This window comes from Amblyraja radiata, chromosome 24 (genome assembly GCF_010909765.2).
Source record: "Amblyraja radiata isolate CabotCenter1 chromosome 24, sAmbRad1.1.pri, whole genome shotgun sequence".
NCBI classification, from domain to species: Eukaryota; Metazoa; Chordata; class Chondrichthyes; order Rajiformes; family Rajidae; genus Amblyraja; species Amblyraja radiata.
Window position 1 is genome coordinate 27,828,507 of NC_045979.1, and position 21,477 is coordinate 27,849,983.

At 41.5% G+C, this 21,477-nt stretch overlaps 1 protein-coding gene across 1 annotated transcript in view; it reads left to right on the plus strand.

The window, feature by feature from the left end:
- Positions 1-21,477, plus strand: part of LOC116986938 (AT-rich interactive domain-containing protein 2-like) — a 196,672-nt gene that overhangs the window by 126,863 nt on the left and 48,332 nt on the right. Inside the window, exons 7-10 of the mRNA XM_033042763.1 lie at positions 6,897-6,966; positions 10,851-11,098; positions 14,294-14,390; positions 20,385-20,594. Of these exons, the coding sequence (XP_032898654.1) occupies positions 6,897-6,966; positions 10,851-11,098; positions 14,294-14,390; positions 20,385-20,594 (625 nt within the window). The remainder of the gene's footprint in view (positions 1-6,896; positions 6,967-10,850; positions 11,099-14,293; positions 14,391-20,384; positions 20,595-21,477) is intronic.

Genomic DNA, 21,477 nt, shown 5'->3' on the forward strand with positions numbered 1-21,477 from the left:
TCCTGCAGTCAGTGGATATGAACATACCTGTTGCCATGAATCTTCTTGAGTCTCTGAAAACCTATCTTCAGGAAATGAGAGACAAATTTAGTGAATACGAATTGAAAGCCAGGAGGTGACCAGATTCAGATTACAGTGATGTGAAAAAACGGCAACGAAAGCGAAGTGTGCGTCTTACTAGATATGACAGATCAGAAGAAGAGGATCAAAATAATTTCGGACAACTTGAAATCTGTGTTTCCCAATGTTGAAATTGCACTCAAGAGTGTTCATGTGCATGATGGTGATTACAACTGTGCAGGAGAACGTTCATTTTCAAGACTGAAACTTATAAAAAATCAGCTTTGCAGCACAATGGTGTAGCGTTTGAACTAGCTTTAATTTTATCGACCATTTAAATTTTTATTCCTATAAGTGGTTGTATAGGTAGGGGCCCCAGTGCACAGCTTTGCCCGGGGGCCTATAATGCTGTTAAGACGGCCCTGGGCATGGTCTCTTATGTTTCAGGCTAAGTAGAGGAAATTTGAATGCATTTTAATGTGCTGCATTTAAACCTAACACAGTATACCCAAATTGAAAAGTACACCATCTGCAGCTCTGTTTAACAGGAATCAAGTTATTTTTTAACTTTTTTGGCAATGGATAGCTTTTTATTTTGTCTTCCTGCTACCCAAAAATTATCAGAAGTTGAGAAAAGGAAAAACAAGACAAAATTGTATGATATATCTAGTGGCATAGATACAGACTTCAATTTTCTCCTTTCCTCACCTTAACTTGAAAATGAGAATTGCAAGTTGACAGCATTTTGAATGAAAATATGGTAATTACCTTTGTCTAATTAGATTTATAATTGGAATGTTTTCTGCATGTGTAAGCTAATAATTAAGCCAAAGGCTCAGAGCGACTGGAATTCACCTTAACCTGTTAGCAGCCAGAGAGTTAACAATTGACGTACAGTATTAAGCAACGTTAGTTAATAAATGTGCAGCTCGGCATAAATGTACCATCAATTATGCCTTAAATAGTGCTGAAGAATTGAGGATCCCGTAACCTGTTTATCAAATAACGCAGACACCATTTTCTGATCTCAAAGAAAATGTATTTTTGATGGCAACAATTGAATAGTGCCAAAGTGCACATGCATTATGTATGACTGTATATCTATTAACATGAATGTTATCAAGTGAGTGTAAACAGCAACTGTTTCTCTGCAAGAAACTTCTCCAGTGACAATAGGAGATCCTTGCAGGGTAACGGGAGAAAAACTGTTTGCCCTGCACAGGTGATGTTATTTCTGACACTCTGGTCGGTGTCATATGTTTAGAAAATCATGGCATGGCAAGAAAAGGTCCGTATTTGCCATCCTTGCTGTTGTGGTGTTGTAGCTAAGCTGCTTTCAGACCATCTAAAGCAGAGACTGTTCCCTCCGCAACTCACTGGTTAACTCACCCCTTCCCACCCAAACCACCCCCTCCCCAGGTACCTTCCCCTGCAACTGCAGATGATGCAGCACCTGTCACTATACCTCCTCCCTCCACTCTGTCCAGGAACCCCGGCAGTCCATTCAGGTTAGGCAGAGGTTCACTTGCACCTCCTCCAACCTCATCTACTGTATCCGCTGTTCAAGATGTGGACTCTTCTACATCGGCGAGATCAAGCGCCGGCTCGGCAATCGTTTTGCTGAACACCTCCGCTCAGTCCGTCTTAACCTACTTGATCTCCCGGTGGCTCAGCACTTCATACCACTGGGGTTTATACCCCAGTGGTATGAACATTGACTTCTCTAACTTCAGATAGCCCTTGCTTTCCCTCTCCATCCCCTCCCCCTTCCCAGTTCACCCACTAGTCTTACTGTCTCTGACGACATTCTATCTTTGTCCCGCCCCCTTCCCTGACATCAGTCTGAAGAAGGGTCTTGACCGAAACATCCCCCATTCCTTCTCTTCAGAGATGCTGCCTCACCCGCTGAGTTACTCCAGCATTTGTATCTACCCAGGAGATTAACATTTCGGTTCGAAGACCCTTCGGATCTGGGAAAGGAAAAGCTAGTTATAAGTTGTAGAGAAAATGGAGAATGAGATGGAAAGGAGAAAGGCAATGTCTGATGGGGTGAGGCTGGGTTACCGTGGGGTTATATAGTGGTTAATGGTGACAAAGTGACAATGCAGACACCCGAGTGTAAATTGTGCAGACTGGGCGATCGTTTCGGGGAACATCTTCGCTCAGCCCGTGTGAACCAACCTGATCTCCAGGCTGCTGGACACTTTAATTCTCCTTCCCATTTCTACACAGACCTTTCTGTCCTTGGTCTCCTCCATTGTGAGGTTAAACGCAAATTGGAGGAACAGCATCTCATATTTTGCTTGGGCAACTTACAGCCCAGTGGCATGAATATTGATTTCTCTCACTTCAGGTAGCCCCGGCATTCCCTCTCTCTCTGTCCCTCTCCCACCCAAATCGCACTAACTTCTCATTTTCATCCTACAAACAGCTTACAATGGCCTGTTTCCTTTATCATTGTTACTTTTTTGCATATCTTTTATTCATTGTTCTTTGTCTCTCCACATCACCGTCTATATCTCTCATTTCCCTTATCCCTAACCAGTCTGAAGAAGGGTCTCAACCTGAAACATCACCCATTCCTTCTCTCCAGAGATGCTGCCTGTCCCGCTGAGTTACTCCAGCTTTTTGTATCCAATCTAAAACGAGCATTTGGCTTAGCATTGATTTGCAATTTGGTTAGGAGATATTAGGGTTTTATATCTGTTCAAAACAGTTTCGTTTAGAGATACAGCACGAAAACTGGCCTTTCGGCCTGCCAAGTCAGCGCCTACTAGCGATCCCCGTACAATAGCCCAATCCTACACATTAGGGACATTGTACCATTTTTACCAAAGCCAATTAACCTACAAACCTGCACATCTTTGGTGTGTGGAAGGAAATCGTAGCACCTGGGGAAAACCCATGCGGTCACGGGGAGAACATACAAACTCCCATAGTCCTGATCGAATCCGGGTTCTGGCACTGTAAGGTAGCAAGTGTCTATCCAAAATGGACTATTTCCCCAGAAACTATTAAATCATTTGTTTAAACAGACTTTATATATTACCCATGTCCATTAGTGGTGTGGGGTGGAGCACACATGCCAGCAATGTCTCTGTCCACCATCGAGAATATGTTCTGTAATTGGATCCTGGTCGAACCAGTTCTTCTTCTTCTTATCGAGTCCACACACAAGATTAGAAGTTGTTCAGCCAGAGCTGAACACACTTCTCGGCATCTGCACAATGGTGTCTGTCTTGCGCTTCTTGTGCTTCTTGTGCGTGGTGGTGGAAAGATTGGTTGAAACAGGGCCGCGACGTGAACGCTCTTTCCTTGGCCCCGTCGAACCAGTTGAAGACACTTGTTTTCCATGAAACTGAAGATGTAGGTTAGGCTTCAACCAACAGTGTTGCCAACAGTCTTAAAAACCCAGATGACTGCCCAGTTTTCAACAATCATACATCTTTGTTTCTACCATAAATGTATTTAAAAAAATTGACTTGTTTCTTATTTCCTTTCAGTAATCAGATAAATCTGACTGCATCATCATGCCTTTACATCTTTCTTTCATCAGTTTTAAAAGATTTTAAAAAAGATATTTTTCTTGAAGTTTTAAAAACTAACACTATTGCCATAAAAGTAGAAAAGTTACTTAATTGCTGTAGAAAATCTGTTGGTTGCCAAGTACAGGTGTATTCCCATTGCATATATTTCAGCTGTCTCAGCATTTTATGGTTAGCATCTCAGTCTTGGCCTTTTTTCCTAAAATGCCTCCAAGCTATTTCTATTTTATGCTTGCAAGATTTTACTGGGTGTGTATGTTCTTATGATGATGGATTCCTACTTCTCCCTTCAAGACATCCTGTTTGTGGGCTGGATATTTTTAAGTTTTTGTGTGCCAGGATTAATTGATTCATTTATTGCACTGGAATCGTGATTATATACGTGGAGAACCAAAAGCTTTATTGCTGGTCTCTGTCTGCATTCTATCCCAATTTTTAATAAAGCACCACTGAGTCACTAGAATATCATGTGCCAAATCATTCGGTGTCTGGCAAACCACCTGAGTTTGCCTCACTGGTCACACGAGGTGTATACTCTTCCTGAATGGTTCCAGGTGTGATCTTCCGAGGGAGGCTAGTTTCCAGCTCCTATTTGATCAGAAGATGCTGTGCAGCACAGAATTTTTTTGTAAGTGTTGTCTCTGTCCTAGTACGGAGTGACTTGTGGTGAGTTTGAGCCCTCGGGTTCACCTGTTGCTATGGAGGTGTTTTAGACTTTGGAGATACAACATGGAAACGGGCTCTTTGAGCCCACCGAGTCCTTGCCGACCAGCAATCACCCTGTACACGAGCACTATCCTATACATTAGGGACAATTTACAATTTTACAAGCCAATTAACCTACAAACCTGTACGTCTTTAGAGTGTATGAGGAAACCAGAGCACCTGGAAAAAACCCGCATGGTCACAGGGAGAACGTACAAACTCCATAAGGACGCACCCGTTGTCAGGTTTGAACTCTGGTCTCGTAGAAAATAGCTACATGGAATGAAAAGATTACATTCTGCTAGCTCAGGAACTCTGGGATGAGTCAGAGATGGATTGAATCAGGTGGCAACAAACCACTAGTGTGACCCAGACCATCCAGGAACGACAGCTCGTAGTGTGAGTGATTCATCGATAATGTGGGTCCCACAGCGCAGTAGCCTGGAGATTCCATTACGTTGCAGAGCATTATGAAGAGATAAAAGAAGAGTGGAGAGCCCCATGTTAGGTGGATAAGTGGAAGACAGGCAAATGTTTTCTGCTATGAACGACCTATGATTTCAAACTATCATGGATAACTGCTGGTACACTATCACAAAATTGCCCACTTTGTTGGATAATTGTGGTTGTTTAAAACTTAGATCTATCAAGGGATCTGTCATTGTCATTAGCCCGGATTGTGCTGGCTTTGGTCCTGTGCTTGAACTTGATGCCTGCAGTCTGTTCTGGGATAGATGTAGAATGTTTACCTTGCTTGCCTTCTGCACCCCAGAGTTCAGTGGCATGGTCTTGATGGCATTGTCAGGAGGTTTGTCCCTGAGTGCCCTTGATCTTTGACACCTGGCAAAGCCGGGGACACAGCTTTGCCAGCTATGAAAGTTGTTCGATGTCAACTATTTTTAAATATTGTTAATATTAAAAAACATTAAAAAATAAATAAAGAGGGGTCTCGACCTGAAATGTCACCCATTCCTCCTCTCCAGAGACACTGCCTGACCCACTGAGTTACTCCAGCTTTTTGTGTCTATGTTCGGATTAAACCAGCATCTGCAGTTCCTTCCTATACATTAAAAAAAATCAAGTTCAGCTTAAAGTCGTTTTTTTTTTTAAATCAACATTTGAAGAAATATATAATTGCATATATAGTAAAAACACTTGCAAAACAATTTATAACATTAAAACAAGTTATTTTATTGTAAAAATAACTTCACTTTTGTCTCTTAATTCTTTGCACTGCAATCCTTGAACTCAATGAGTTTGTGGATCCTGGGCCTATACTCACCTTCATAGAATCAGTGTGTGAATGAACTGCAGATGCTGGTTTAAACCAAAGATAGACATAAAATGCTGGAGTAACTCAGCGGAACAGGCAGTCTTGCCTGCCGATTTCCTCTAGCGGTTTTTCTGCTCCAGACTCCAGCTTCTACGGTCATAAATTAATGTTTATCCAATTCAGTGCATACAGGTGACATGATATAATTGCACATTAGTGTTTGTTTTTCACGTAGTGCATAGCTATATGTTTAACTCCACACCAATGTCTTTTTAAAGCCATATCTACCATCTTTCATATAGCTTATAAACCATGGTTAAGCAATAGTTTAAATGTGACTGCAAATGTCAGTGCAGTATTTATTATGGAAAAGAGCATTTGTAGAACGTGATCCCAAACATTTAGGAATGTATTGCAATCAAAAAAGTATCTCCCGTCAACTTTAAAAAAAAATCCACTTTGCAATGCCTGATAGACTTTAGGATCATGTGGAGGAAGAAAATGTAGATACCGGTTTAAACCGAAGATGGACACAAAATGCTGGAGTAACTCAGCGACAGGCAGCATCTCTGGAGAGAAGGAATGGGTGACGTCTGAAGAAGGATCTCGACCCGAAATGTCACCCATTCCTTTTCTCCAGAGATGCTGACTGTCCCGTTGAGTTACTCCAGCATTTTGTGTCTAACTTCAGGAGAACAACGATCAGGGTGCATCTGGAAGTCCAGTGCTTCCACTTCTTCTTCTTCTTCTTCTTCTTCTTCTTTTTCTTCTTCCATATGGCATGCACAGCCTAAAGCTGTAGGACAACTTGTTCTATTTGACCTTATTTGATTGTGCACACCAGATTGATTGCATTCGTCGAAACAGGGTGGACCATGTGAAGGTTGCAATCTCCTACCCAGTGCTTCCACGATTACACAATTTCAACGATCTATTTGTTGTTGTTATTGTTTGGAGGGCCAGACTGACATTCCAGGTAACTTTAAGGGGCACTTGTGTAATCATGGAAGCACTTAGCTTCCTGATTCACCCTGATCATTGGTTTTCACCCAAGCTCCAATGTTGAACTCTTCATGGACCAATGGATACTCCAACTTTTTACAATTTACTAACGGGATTTGGGTGCTGAACCTGCACCAGGCTAGATTTGTTGCAGATTCATTGTCTCCAATAATTTTAGTGAAGGACTAATGGCTTTGAAGGAGGCAGATAAGCTTCGGACTGATTAAGTTTCCTTAAATAAAATGGCTAGAATGATTTCTATGTATTATCGTGGTATCCTGCAACTACTGAACTTTCAAAATTGTTAACAGTTTTGGAAAGATACAGTTGAAGACCATGAAGTCCGGGAGCTTATCGGAGAAAAAAGTCTCAAAACTAAAGGTAAGAAAGTTGATTAACAGCAATAGTGTTGACTAATATAAATCTTAAATTGTTAATATTGCAGGATAATAGCTCCCAAAGGCCGACGCAATTTGCTGTTTTCATATGCATTTGCTGAGCTATCTTTCTTTTATAAGGTGAAATTATACTCCAAAACAAATTCTCCTGTGTTGGATACATCATTTATACATCAGGTCTCTTGTGGAAAAACGTAGAGTTTAGATTAATGTTTCAAGGTCAGGTTATTGTCACATGTGCCAATTAAGGTACAGTGAAATTTGACTTGATTCGAAGAAGAGGCTTTTGCAGGAACCCTTTGGTTTTTCTGGGTATGGTGGTTGGGAGGACTGAAGCAATCTTTGATACGAGTAGAAGTTGTTCAGCCAGAGCTGAACACACTTCTCGGCATCTGCACAATGGTGTCTGTCTTGCGCTTCTTGTGCGTCTTGTGCGTGGTGGTGGAAAGATTGGTTGAAACAGGGCCGCGACGTGAACGCTCTTTCCTTGACCCCATACGAGTTATTGAGAGATATGTTCTGGACTCGTCGGGTGAAGAAAGAGAATTTGAAGTTGAATTTTGATTTTAAAAGGTGCATTGCTTTTAGCAGATGGCGCTGTTCTGATTTTATGATCTAATAATGGTTCATGTTGCACAGTAGCTTCACCTGCTGACGGCAAGTGACATTACATGTTAAACATTTCTCCCCCCATGCAGCATATTAGAAGGGCAATGCCGCAATGTAGTGGCAGTTGCAGCAGAATTAATGATATTTAAAACTGACTTCAGTTTTATTTAAGGAGCTTCCAAGAAGTATTATCACATAGCTGTCAGAGCATGGTTTCATGCCATGAACATAAATATGCAATATGAATTTTATTCAGAGAGGAAAAAATTATGGTTATTATTATGGGTAGACAAAAATGCTGGAGAAACTCAGCGGGTGAGCAAAGGAAATAGGCAACGTTTCGGGCCGAAACCCTTCTTCATTTATTATCTTCTATTATTACTTAGGGTTTTTAAATCCAATGGCATTTAAAGTGTGGTTATAAGTTGGAAAATTGACTGGAATTTCATTGAATTTGTGGGGAGATTTTTTTGTAGCCTGATATTGTATTGTATTGTATTGTATTCAAATTTATTGTCATTGTCTCAATTAGAGACAACAAAATGAATTTTCCTTACAGGCAGTATCATAAAAATAAATAAATAATAAATAATAAAACATATTAAAAATAAAATTGAATTAAAAAAAGAAAAGCACAAACACAGAAGTCCACGACACAACATAACACAGTGGCACCAAGGTGAGGAAGGCACCATAGTCCAGCCAGCCTCCCCTCCGATCTTCCCAGATGTTCATCCGTGGTCTGGGCCTTCCGAGCACCCACAGTCGCCGCACCGGGCGGCCCGATGTTCAGGCCCTCACGCCGGGCTGGTGGAACGCCGACGCCGATCCCCGACGGTGAACATCCTCCTCCTCAGCGGCCCGGACCTCCTGATCAGCCGCCTCCCGCAGCCGGAGTCCGCAGCTCCCGAGTCCGCAGGCCGAGCCGGGCGGAGTCGCAGGACCCCGCGTTGTTGATCAGCGCCGCCCGCATTGGGAGCTCTGCAAACCGCAGCTCCATGATGTCGGTGCAGCAGGTCCAGCACTCCGGGCTCCAGACGGCGATCCCCGGTATGGCATCGCCAGCCCCGCGATGTTACAGCGCTGTCCCGCCACTGCTGGAGCTCTGATCGATCCCGGCAGGAAAGGCCGCGCCAATCCAGTAGGTAGGCCGCTGGGGGGGTGAGGACGCGACTCGAATAATAGTCGCGTCCTCTCCAGGAAGCGACCGAAGGACGGTATCCCCCTTACCGTGCCCTCTTCCCCCACATAAAGACATTTTAAAAAACATTAAAAACACACTTTAACATAACTAAAAAAACAAAAAGATACCGGGCTGAAGGTGGAGGCTGCTGGCACCAGCGCCACCGGAAGTACGATACTAATCAGTCTCATTAATATCTTATTAAATACAGATTCTACATTTATATATTGTCAGTTGCTCCAAAATACATTGAAACAGTTGTTGCCAGTTATTTGTACAGAATAAATTTTAGAATACTGGTAAAGTAACCGTGCACTTAAGTCGCAATTGTAGCAATCCTTTGTTCACCCTGGCGCTTGTTTTGTTGCCTAGTGCAAGTGAATTCAAAGCCAGTAAATTTGCTTTCTAAAATTCATCTTTAAAAAAAAAAAAGAAATCTCATTCCTAACAATATTGTTCTGGGGAGGACAAAGTGATTTCCCATTGTATTTGTGCTAAACCTAATGCTAAGAGATAGCAGCATGAAGAGATAACATAAATTTTGATGGAATTATTGACAGTAGAGATTGATATTGATGGTTTATTATTGCAACGTGTACCATTGGTTTATTATTGCAACTCGTGTTTTGCCTGTTATCCAGGTAGATCATGCCATACATGAGTACCACAGGTAGTGCAAAGTAGAGTGCAGAATATAGTGTTACATCTATTGTGCCACTTGACAATAAACAAAACTGAACCAACCATTCACTTTCTTATTCACTATTTTACACTACTTTCAACTTTCACTCCAACTATATTTAACTGTCTCTAGAAAGTGGGCAACATAATCAAGAACCACTCACACCTCGTTATTCTCTTTTCTTCCCTCTCCTGTCAGACTGAACATAGAAAAGTTTGAAAGCCCATACCTCCAGATACAAAAACAACTGCTTTCCTGCCATTGTCAGATGCATGAACAGACCCCTCGTACGCTAGAGATGAATTCCCGATTTTCCAATGTACCTTGTTGCAGCCCTTGCACATTTTTATATTCACCTTCTCTGTAGCTGGAACATTATTCTACACTGTTTATTTTCTCTTTTCCACTATCTGCTGTATTTGTGTATGATATGATTTGCCTGAAAGATTTTCATTGTATCACAGAAAACATGACAATAATAATAAACCAATACAAATGTTACGTGAAATAAAATGTGTACGTTATACATTGGAAAAGATGTTAGCTATTCAAGACAAAAATGCTGTAATCAGCTCCAGTGCCAAAACTTACCAGTTAATTCAATGTCTAAATTGCATCCATAAATCTTCTCTGAAACATAAGTAAGCAAACCCTTTAGAGAAGAGAGCAAATGTACGCAAATATTTTATTAATATTTAGTAGAAACGCAGGCAAGTATGTTTCCTCCTTAGTTACATGCTTAGTATAGAATTCAAATTTCTTAACTTGGCTCTTTTGCCAATGATATCTGTCAAGCCCTTTGCAACAAATCCCATTTTAATTGACTGCTATTGGCAAGTATCTTCCTTGTCTCAAAATAACCTGTGATTTATAACACAAGAGAATTGGAACTTATAAAAGTGAGCAAAACAAAGTGCTGGAGTAACAGTCTCCCAGTCTGAAGGAGGGTCTCGACCTGAAACATCACCCATTCCTTCAATCCAGAGATGCTGCCTGTCCTGCTGAGTCACTCCATCATTTGGTGTCTATCTTCAGTTTAAACCAGCATCTGCAGTTCCTTACTACACTTTGTGTTTTACTATAGATTCCACCATCTGCAATTCTTCGTCTTTTATAAACTTGACGTGGCCTACTTGCATAGACTTCAGTTGGTTTGTGCTTTTTAATTGTGCTCGAGTTAAATGTCAAAATATTTAACTTAATGATTCTCCTTAATGGGTTATATTACTCATTTTAATTAACCATTTATGTTGTGGTAATGAATCAATATGCAGTTCTATACTGGGATTAATGCTACTTTAACAAATATTTTGAAACCTGTATTGCAGAGTGTGAAAAATGACAAAATATCATAATTAAGTAATTTTGTTTCAATTTTTGCTCCTTATGGTAGAAGCTGCTAGCGATGATGGATGGGACTCTGTCTTGTTCCACCCTCCACAGAAATTGGGTATCAATGACCTGGAAGGACAAAGGGTGCTGCAAATAGCTGTTATCATCCACAATTTGTCCATGGAAGAAGGGAACGCCAAGTTATTAGCTAACCGAACGTGCCTGAGGTTTCTGCTGCTATGTGCTCACAGTAAACATGTATCACTTAAGCAAATGGGATTGGATACACTGGGAAATGTAATGGCAGAGGTAAGATTTTTGTTTTTCCATTTGTGGATTGAGCTGAGCTGCTCTATGTTGAATATGTTGGAATTGTAAAAAATATGAAAAGCACATTGTTTGGAACTAGAAATATCTCTTACTTATTGTAAATGTAATCTCCAGTAATATTTACATTACTGCAGCATTTCAAATTGACCTTTACATCAGAGGTTATGGATTATTCAATCTGAATATCCGCTTGACATTGTTCGATGGGCAAATGATTTATTCACCACCATTTATTTGATTCCCTGAGAAATATTTTGGAATACCCAACTTCGCAGTACCTTAAATGTTGTCGGTTTGCAGTCAGATTCCTCACAGGATGAGGAAGGTGGTTTTAATGTTTAGTTGGGTAGAAATAATCTGACAGATATTAACTATTTTTATTTTTTATAAAAGCTTTGAGGCAGTTTAATGTTTTGTATTCCACAAATTACACATTAGGTTTCTGATATTTAAATTAGTTGAGTTAAGGAGGAATTTGGATACTTTACAAGATGCTTCAATTAATTTGAATGCAATAAATAACGACTCCTATCCATAGAACACAACTTTTTGAGTATTAAATTGCATCTAGTTGATTTTTCTGGTGTTAATGAGACTATTGTATGCCATCTTGAAATCATGGCACTTAGAGCACAAACATCCATACATGACTTGGAATGGCTTTGTTCACATGAGCTCAGAAGTGGTGGTGGGTGGATGGATGCTTCTTAACCCGTATGCGGTTATAGCCCATAATACTGGTAGCACAACAGGTCAATCTACACCAATGATCACGAAGACACCAATAATTTGGTTATCTCTTAAAAGATTTTTCATCTAGTTTGAAGGCAGAGCCCAAAGAGGCAATCTGCAGCAGAGAGTAAAGGAAAGATATTTAGTGTTGTTAAAAACACATTAACTACTATATAATAGTCAAAATGTTTACAGCATGAAACAGGCCCTTTGGTCCACCACGACTATGCTGACCATCACGTTTATTTATACTAATCTCTGTTGCCTGCATTGACCTAATAATACAAGTCCCCCCCCCTCCCTTAGCTCAACTCCTGTCACGCTGGAAGCATCAATACTCTAGAATGCTGCCAATCTTGCCCATTCCTTAACATTTATGTAACCTCTACAATATCTCAATCCCATGCCGGCTCGAAGGGTCGAATGGCCTACTCATGCACTTATTGTCTATTGCATTGATCCAGGTCTTGGCATTTTTTGTCATACTAATGAGGCTTCTTGCATTTTAAAAAAATCACAATGTGGCCTTATCAGACCTTCCACACTTCCTGCCTTGGCCTTCCTACTGGATTTGGTTGCTTTAACCAGTTTACCAAATTCTTTCAAAACAACATCAGTGCACTTAACAGTGTATAAAGATGCCAACAGCATAGCAGATAAGGGAACTTTGTGGTACAGATTGGAATTTGATAAGATGCGAGCTGCCCAAATATATGACATGAATTTGCTTAACTTTTTCATAAACCATTTCAATTTGCTTCATCAGAATCGATTAATGTGCATATTTGCAGGTAGCAACTTTACTACATGACTTGCTTGGATCAATTCAACTTTCAGAATAAGCGAGTTCGGTATCTCGATAAACGCAAGGAATCATGGGATTTGTCAAAGGTCATTTGCGATTTTTAAAAAAAAGCGAACACAGCACTGTATAAACTGTGTATAAATTGTTAACTATTCTACCAAGGAATTAATCTAGAATTCTGTCAACTCAGTAGCTTCCTTTCTTGTTCTGCTGTTCACACACTACTTACACACAGTTCTAGTTCAGTTCATTCATCTGCAATTATGAGATATTCAAAAAGTTAAAGAATTTATTATTTTCATTTAATCCTTAATGTGTTTGCTACTGGAATAAGAAAATATTACTTGTATTTGAAACATTTTCTTATCTTTATTCATAATTTATTTGTAAAAATATATTTAATCTGAGGCAGGCAACGACTATCAGTGTGATGCGGGCTGATGCCTTACCTACAGGCGGTGTGAAGGTACCGTTAACGCAAAGATTAATCTCTGAGGAAAACTGGGTACAGGGTTGGCCCTGTGAAGGAGCCGCCAATCCGATAAAAGACATTTAACTGCAAAATGTCTGCCCTTTAGTATTGCATACATTGAGTGTAGGGTCTGTGCTGTTCAAAGTTTGCGGTGGTTGCAGTGCGCTTCCCCCAGCCACCTCGCCCAGTGCACGTTGACCAGCACAGTTTGCCAGCCCTTGTTAGCAGAGGATCTTTGTGCAGGTGTTACCCGAAGCCCTAAGAATTTGTGGAGGCTCTGTGTTAGGATCGGGCACGCAGCGAGCTAGCGACAGGGCTGTCAAATCAGATCACCCCAGGTTGCCGAGTGGCCAAAGGGTGGATTTTAATGAGTCGTTATTAAACTGTTCCATCTGTGCGGCATCGCCAGCTCTCTCCCAGATCACCCACCCCAACTGTCGACGAAGTTTGACTGAGAAAATGCTCCCACTAATATTACGGGTTGGCTCCACGTTTGCCCACTTGATGGGATGGGCGGCGCCTCCTTCAAAGAGAGCGAGAACAGGTCCCGTCAGGAGGAGCAGCGACCCACTCCTGAGTGGCTGCAAATTCTCATATTTATTACCGCCCGATCACCCAGTTCCCAATTATGTGCCCTGACAGATTGGAACCAACCCCAGAGGTTAAAGTGACAGCATCTTTATTTAAGCCAACCCAGCTTGAAAGTTTAACCAGCTTGTTCAAATCCAATCTGAACTTTCCAACCTACCCCATACACAGCGCATGCTCCTCGTTTCCTTCAATCCAGGAAGGTTGTTTAGATAGGAATGTAATGTCACAAATTGGTTGACCACACAACTTGTAATTCGTGTAAATCAATATCGGATTTGAATGACTGTGACTCGGGCTAATGCCAGGGATTTGATCATTGACAGGTTTGGTCCAGGCATTCTTGCGTTTTCAAGGCTGGTGCTGTATTGAGTGAATAATTTAAATAGATACAATTGTGGATTTGTGCAGCCATTGGCCTACTGCTGACATATTTGACGGAGACATTTATTTATAAATCCGCGCGCACACACAGTAGCTCAGCTGGCAAGAATGTTTATCCCGAATGACCCGTGATCTGGGCATGCACAGTTGTAATACCGAACTCGCTTATTCTCATGTTTATTTTTCTCTACAGCTGCAATTGGATCCCATAGACTTCCAGAGTACCCAGGTGATTTTTCACACCATTACAAAATGCCTTCATTCTTCAGACAAGTGGTTTCGAATTCGAGGTACGTCTGCCATCTCTCTACCTATCCACCCCTCCTCCCTACCATGAAATTTTGCTGCCTCCTTCTTACCTCCCAGCTCCTCTCCACTCCCAGCTCCTGGCCTTTCTGTCCGCCTCCCCCAAGCCTATCTAAGCTAGTCCCATGTTCCTCCTAGATCTTTCCTATCTATGTACTTGTCCAAATATCTTTTAAATGTTGTAATTATTCACTTCCTCTGGCAGTTCCTTCTGTGTACTCACCACGATTGTTTGGAAAGTTTTGTTTAAAATCATTCCCCTCACCTTCAATCAATCCCCTCTAGTTTTAGAATTCCCTACTCTAGGGAAGAGGACTGTGACTATGTTATTTATGCCCTCATAATTTAATAAACCTCTCTAACGTCATCCCTTAGCCTTCTACATTCCATTGTGAATAAATCCAGCCAATCGTCTCATGGGTAAAGCTCTCTATTCCAGGAAACATCTTGGTGAATCCATGGAATTCTTTCCAATGACCACTTCCTTCCTGCTGTGTGGAAACCAGAACTGTACAAAATACTTGAAATGCAGTCTGACCAATGTATTGCACAGCTGCAATGTGACATCCCAACTCTTACACTCAATGTCTATAACAGCAAGCATACCAAATGCTACCTATACGCCCCTATTCACCTGGGCCACCATTTTCAGGAAGCTGTGAACTTGCAGACCAAGATCCCTATGCACATCAATACATCTGAGGTCCCTGCCTTTTATTGAATGTGTCCTGTTAGTATTTGATGTCCAAAAATGCATTACCTCATGTGTTCATGGATTAAATTCCAACTGCCGTTGCTTCATCCAACTTTCCAATTGATCTATGTCTGTATCCTTTCAAAACCTTCTTCACTTTTTACTACTACACATTTTTTGTGTTGTGAGCAGACTTGTCAATCAGCCCACCTACAGTGCCCTCCATAATGTTTGGGACAAAGACCCATCATTTATGTATTTGCCTCTGTACTCTACATTTTGAGATTTGTAATAGAAAAAATCACATGTGGTTAAAGTGCACATTTCAGATTTTAATAAAGGCCATATTTATACATTTTGGTTTCACCATGTAGAAATGACAGCAGTGTTTACACATTGTCCCCGCCCCCCATTTCAGGGCACCATAATGTTTGGGACGCATGGCTTCACAGGCGTTTGTAACTGCTCAGGTGTGTTTAATTGCCTCCTTAATGCAGGTATAAGAGATCTCTCAGCACCCAGTCTTTCCATCACCTTTGGAAACTTTTATTGCTGTTTATCAACATGAGGACCAAAGTTGTGCCAATGGAAGTCAAAGAAGCCATGATGAGACTGAGAAACAAGAATAAAACTGTTGGAGACATCAGCCAAACCTTAGCCTTACCAAAATCAACTGTTTGGAACATAATTAAGAAGAAAGAGAGCATTGGTGAGCTTACTAATCGCAAAAGGACTGACAGGTGAAGGAAGACCTCCACAGCTGAAGGAAGACCTCCATAGCTTTCAAGAGAGAGCTAGAAACATAGAAACATAGAAATTAGGTGCAGGAGTAGGCCATTCGGCCCTTCGAGCCTGCACCGCCATTCAATATGATCATGGCTGATCATCCAACTCAGTATCCCGTACCTGCCTTCTCTCCATACCCTCTGATCCCCTTAGCCACAAGGGCCACATCTAACTCCCTCTTAAATATAGCCAATGAACTGGCCTCAACTACCCTCTGTGGCAGAGAGTTCCAGAGATTCACCACTCTCTGTGTGAAAAAAGTTTTTCTCATCTCGGTTTTAAAGGATTTCCCTCTTATCCTTAAGCTGTGACCCCTTGTCCTGGACTTCCCCAACATCGGGAACAATCTTCCTGCATCTAGCCTGTCCAACCCCTTAAGAATTTTGTAAGTTTCTATAGGATCCCCTCTCAATCTCCTAAATTCTAGAGAGTATAAACCAAGTCTATCCAGTCTTCATAAGACAGTCCTGACATCCCAGGAATCAGTCTAATGAACCTTCTCTGCACTCCCTCTATGGCAATAATGTCCTTCCTCAGATTTGGAGACCAAAACTGTACGCAATACTCCAGGTGTGGCCTCACCAAGACCCTGTACAACTGCAGTAGAACCTCCCTGCTCCTATACTCAAATCCTTTTGCTACGAAAGCTAACATACCATTCGCATTCTTCACTGCCTGCTGCACCTGCATGCCTACTTTCAACGACTGGTGTACCATGACACCCAGGTCTCGCTGCATTTCCCCTTTTCCTAATCGGCCACCATTTAGATAAGAGTCTGCTTTCCTGTTTTTGTCACCAAAGTGGATAACCTCACATTTATCCACATTATACTGCATCTGCCAAACATTTGCCCACTCACCCAGCCTATCCAAGTCACCTTGCAGTCTCCTAGCATCCTCCTCACAGCTAACACTGCCCCCCAGCTTAGTGTCATCCGCAAACTTGGAGATATTGCCTTCAATTCCCTCATCCAGATCATTAATATATATTGTAAATAACTGGGGTCCCAGCACTGAGCCTTGCGGTACCCCACTAGTCACTGCCTGCCATTGTGAAAAGGACCCGTTTACTCCTACTCTTTGCTTCCTGTTTGCCAGACAGTTCTCTATCCACATCAATACTGAACCCCTAATGCCGTGTGCTTTAAGTTTGTATACTAATCTCTTATGTGGGACCTTGTCGAAAGCCTTCTGGAAGTCTAGATACACCACATCCACTGGTTCTCCCCTATCCACGCTACTAGTTACATCCTCGAAAAATTCTATAAGATTCGTCAGACATGATTTACCTTTCGTAAATCCATGCTAGATATGGCTCTTCAAGAAAGCGGAGTCAGGGGATATGGGGAGAAGGCAGGAATGGAGTACTGATTGTGGATGATCAGCCATGATCATATTGAATGGCTCGAAGGGCCGAATGGCCTACTCCTTCACCTATTGCCTATTGTCTATTGTTAGAAGAATTCTCTCTATAATAGGGGAAAATCCCCAAACACCTGCCGACAGATCAGAAACACTCTTCAGGAGTCGGGTGTGATTTTGTCAATGACCACTGTCCGCAGAAGACTTCATGAACAGAAATACAGAGGCTAGACTGCAAGATGCAAACCACTGGTTAGCCGCAAAAATAGGATGGCAGTTTGCCGAGAAGTACTTAAAAGAGCAACCACAGTTCTGGATAAAGGTCTTTTAGACAGATGAGATGAAGATTAACTTATATCAGAGTGATGGCAGGAGAAAAGTATGGCGGAGAGAAGGAACTGCTCAAGATCCAAAGCATACCACCTCATCTGTGAAACACGTTGGTGGGGGTGTTGGGGCCTGGGCATTTATGGCTGCTGAAGGTACTGGCTCACTTATCTTCATTGGTGATACGCTGCTGATGGTGGTAGCATAATGAATTCTGGAATGTATAGACACATCCTATCTGCTCAAGTTCAAACGAATGCCTCAAAACTCATTGACCATTCTACAGCAAGACAATGATCCCAGACGTACTGCTAAAGCAACCAAGGAGTTTTTCATAGCTTAAAAATGGTTTCATAGCTTTCATAGCTATAAAAATGTCATAGCTTGAGTGGCCAAGTCTATCACCCGATCTGAACCCAATTGAGCATGCCTTTTATATGCTAAAGAGAAAACTGAAGGGTTCTAGCCCCCAAAACAAGCATAAGCTAAAGATGGCTGCAATACAGGCCTGGTAGAGAATCTCCAGAGAAGACAGCTAGCAACTGGTGATGTCCACGAATCGCAGACCAAGCAGTTATTGCATGCAAAGGATATGCAACAAAATACTAAACATGACTACTTTCATTTACATGACATTGCTGTGTCCCAAACATTATGATGCCCTGAAATGGGGGGACTTTGTATAAACACTGCTCTAATTTCTATATGGTGAAACCAAAATGTATAAAAACAGCCTTTATTAAAATATGACAATGTGCACTTTAACCACGTGATTTTTTTTCTATTACAAATCTCAAATTGTGGAGTACAGAGGCAAGTAAATAAATGATGGCTCTTTGCCCCAAACGTTATGGAGGGCACTGTACATTTGCATCCAGGTCTTGCCAAGGCCATTTCATGTGTTCAATTTTCCCTCCTAGATTAGTTTAGAGATACATCTTGGAAACACGCCCTCCGAGCCCATGCTGGCTATCGATCACAGTATTGCTGTTCTCCCATTTTCTCATCCACCCCCTACACATAAGGGATGAATTAACCTACAAACCTGCACGTGTTAGGGATGTGGGAGGAAACTGGAGCACCAAGAGGAAAACCACGCGGTCGCAGGGGTAATGTGCAAAGTCCACACAGATAGCACCCGAAGTCGAGCTCGCACCCGGGTTTCTGGCACTGTGAGGCAGCAGCTCTCGGCTGCACCACTGTGCCACTTCCTTAAGTTCCTTAAATATCCACTATAAACCTCAAAGGACTTGCACAAAACCAAATACCTATGCCTGCATATGCTTCCTTATTTCTAATCCCGACTGGACTACTGTAACTCTCTTCTCTTTGGCATTAATTCCAGCAACATCAACCGACTCCAACTGGTCCAGAATGCAGCCGCCCGACTCATTACCCACACCAAATCCTGGCACCACATCACCCCAGTCCTCAAAGAACTTCACTGGCTTCCCATTTCCCACCGGATCATCTACAAAATCCTGGTCCTCACCTACAAAGCCCTCAACCACTTGGCCCCCCCTTATCTCACTGACCTCCTCTCCCCCTACCAACCCTCACGGTCCCTCAGATCCATTTCAGCCGGTCTCCTCTCCATTCTGAAATCCAACCTCTGCACTTTTGGAGACAGAGCCTTCTCCAGGGCAGCTCCCAGGCTCTGGAACTCCCTCCCACAATTGATCCGAACTTCTGAGTCCCTCACCATCTTCCAGTCCCGCCTCAAGACCCATCTCTTCACCTCTGCATACCCTTAGTCCCATGTCCCCCTCCCCTTTGCATCTCTGTCTTACTGCTCTATTTTGTTTTGTTCTTGACTCACCATGTAAAGCGACTGAGTCCTTGAAAAGCGCTATACAAATAAAATGTATTATTATTATTATTATTAATCAATTCTTCAATTTCATTTTGGCTATCTCAAGCTTTTTCACCTCTCTTATTAAAGTCGTTCTTGATTATCAAATATTTCATTGGTCGTTGAGCAGAATTTATCCTCTAACTATGCTCTGCACTGCCTACTAAAGTCAAAAGCAAATTAAAACATGCAAAATTGCTTTGATATTGTTACATTTTTCACATGGTTTACTCCATGTGGCTCACTTTATTGTAGATTCAGTTACTTAATAAGCCTGGAAGAGCTGGTAAAGCAATTCTGGCACAGTAGGCATTTCAATATATTTCTGCAGCACCTCTGTATCGTGGCTTGAGAGATACTGATCACACCATGTGTTTGGAACCAACAAATTGCATACCAATGGCCAGTACAGCATAGCTGATTGACCATGAATTACCTCAATTTCTTCAATATTTAGCTGGGTGTCTTAAGTTGTGTTAAAAGGATAGGCCATTTGGAGACCAGAAAAAAATCCTATGAAGTAGGTGAGACTTTGGGGGGGGATATGGACCAAACGTGGGCAGGTGGGATTAGTATGGCTGGGAAGTTGGCTGGTGTGGACAAGTAGGGCCGAAGGGCCAGTTTCCATGTTGTATCACACTCTGACTCTAAGTAGAATAACTCATTTCGAATGATCGTACCTTTTGCACTCAACTACTAAAGTGTCTTCAAGGCACAGTATGACTATTCCAGACATGTAATGAGGGGGCACCTACTTTGCATGATATTCAGAACTTTGGTAAGCAGGTGGCAATAGGATCACAACCTTTTAGTTTTAACTGTATGATTCATGGTTTACCCCTGTTTTCTCTCACAAATTATTTTTTAAATGCAAAGCCATTTAAATGAAGCATGTTAAGAAAACAGTGTTAATACGTAATAATAATGTTTAGCATTGATATATTTTCTTGATTTTAGGTATGGAGATCTTGGCTAAACTTTGCAAAATTGAAGAGAATGTAGATATTATCTGTGAATGTGTGGAACAGGAATCCTATCGTGAGATTGTGAACCATTTATCTCTCCAAGATATATTGCTGTTACTTGCTAGTTTGGAAGCTCTGTACATGCTATCAAGTCTGGGAGAGATGACCTGCACCAAAATCATCAAAGTTGAAAGAAGTATTGGTGAGTTGAAATGTTGAAATGTGGGTGATGCCTGTTTTTTATTCACGAAGGATAACACTGATATTAGTAATCATTTTTTTGTATAGATACTTGATTAGAGGAAGTCTAAGTTCCCCATGATTTTATCTCCGTTCATTAGTTGGTACAGAAGCAAGTGTCATTTCTGTAACTAACATGTAAAATTTGTGTCCTCAAAAGAATAAAGTTTGGTGGAATCCATTTTGAATATATCTCCTTTATGTTGACAAACAAAAGAAAGTGCTGCATTTATAATAGATGGTGAAAATCATTTTAAGTTATCTGAAATTCCACAGAACAATTTTTTTAAAAAGCAGACCGCAGCGAAGAAATCCATTTTGATTATTTTTTGGATATTTAGGGTGGCACAGCAGCACAGCTGGTAGAGCTGCTGCCTCACAGTGCCAGAGACCCAGGTTCGAACCTGAATTCGGGTGCTGTCCTTGCGGAATTTATATGTTCTCCCTATGACCACGTGGATATCCTCCCGCATCCCTAGGACACGTGGTTTTGTAGGTTAATTTGCCTTTGTAAATTGTCGCTAGTGTGTTGGGACTGGATGACCAGAACCAGAATCTGAACCAGAGAAAGTGGGATAACATAGAACTAGTATGAACGGGTGATCAATAGTTGGTGTGGGCGAAGAGCCTGTTTCCATGCCGTATCTTTCAATCATTCATTTTTATGGCCTACATATATTAACCCTTTCATCTTTTGGACCTCAACTCTTTCTAGACATTCACCATTTTGAACATCTTTTCTATACCTTTCATAGGTCTAATGTGGATGACCTCACTTTACCTACATTGAAATCTTAAGCTGTGGCTATCTATGTCCCTCCAATTAATTTATTGATTATTTTACT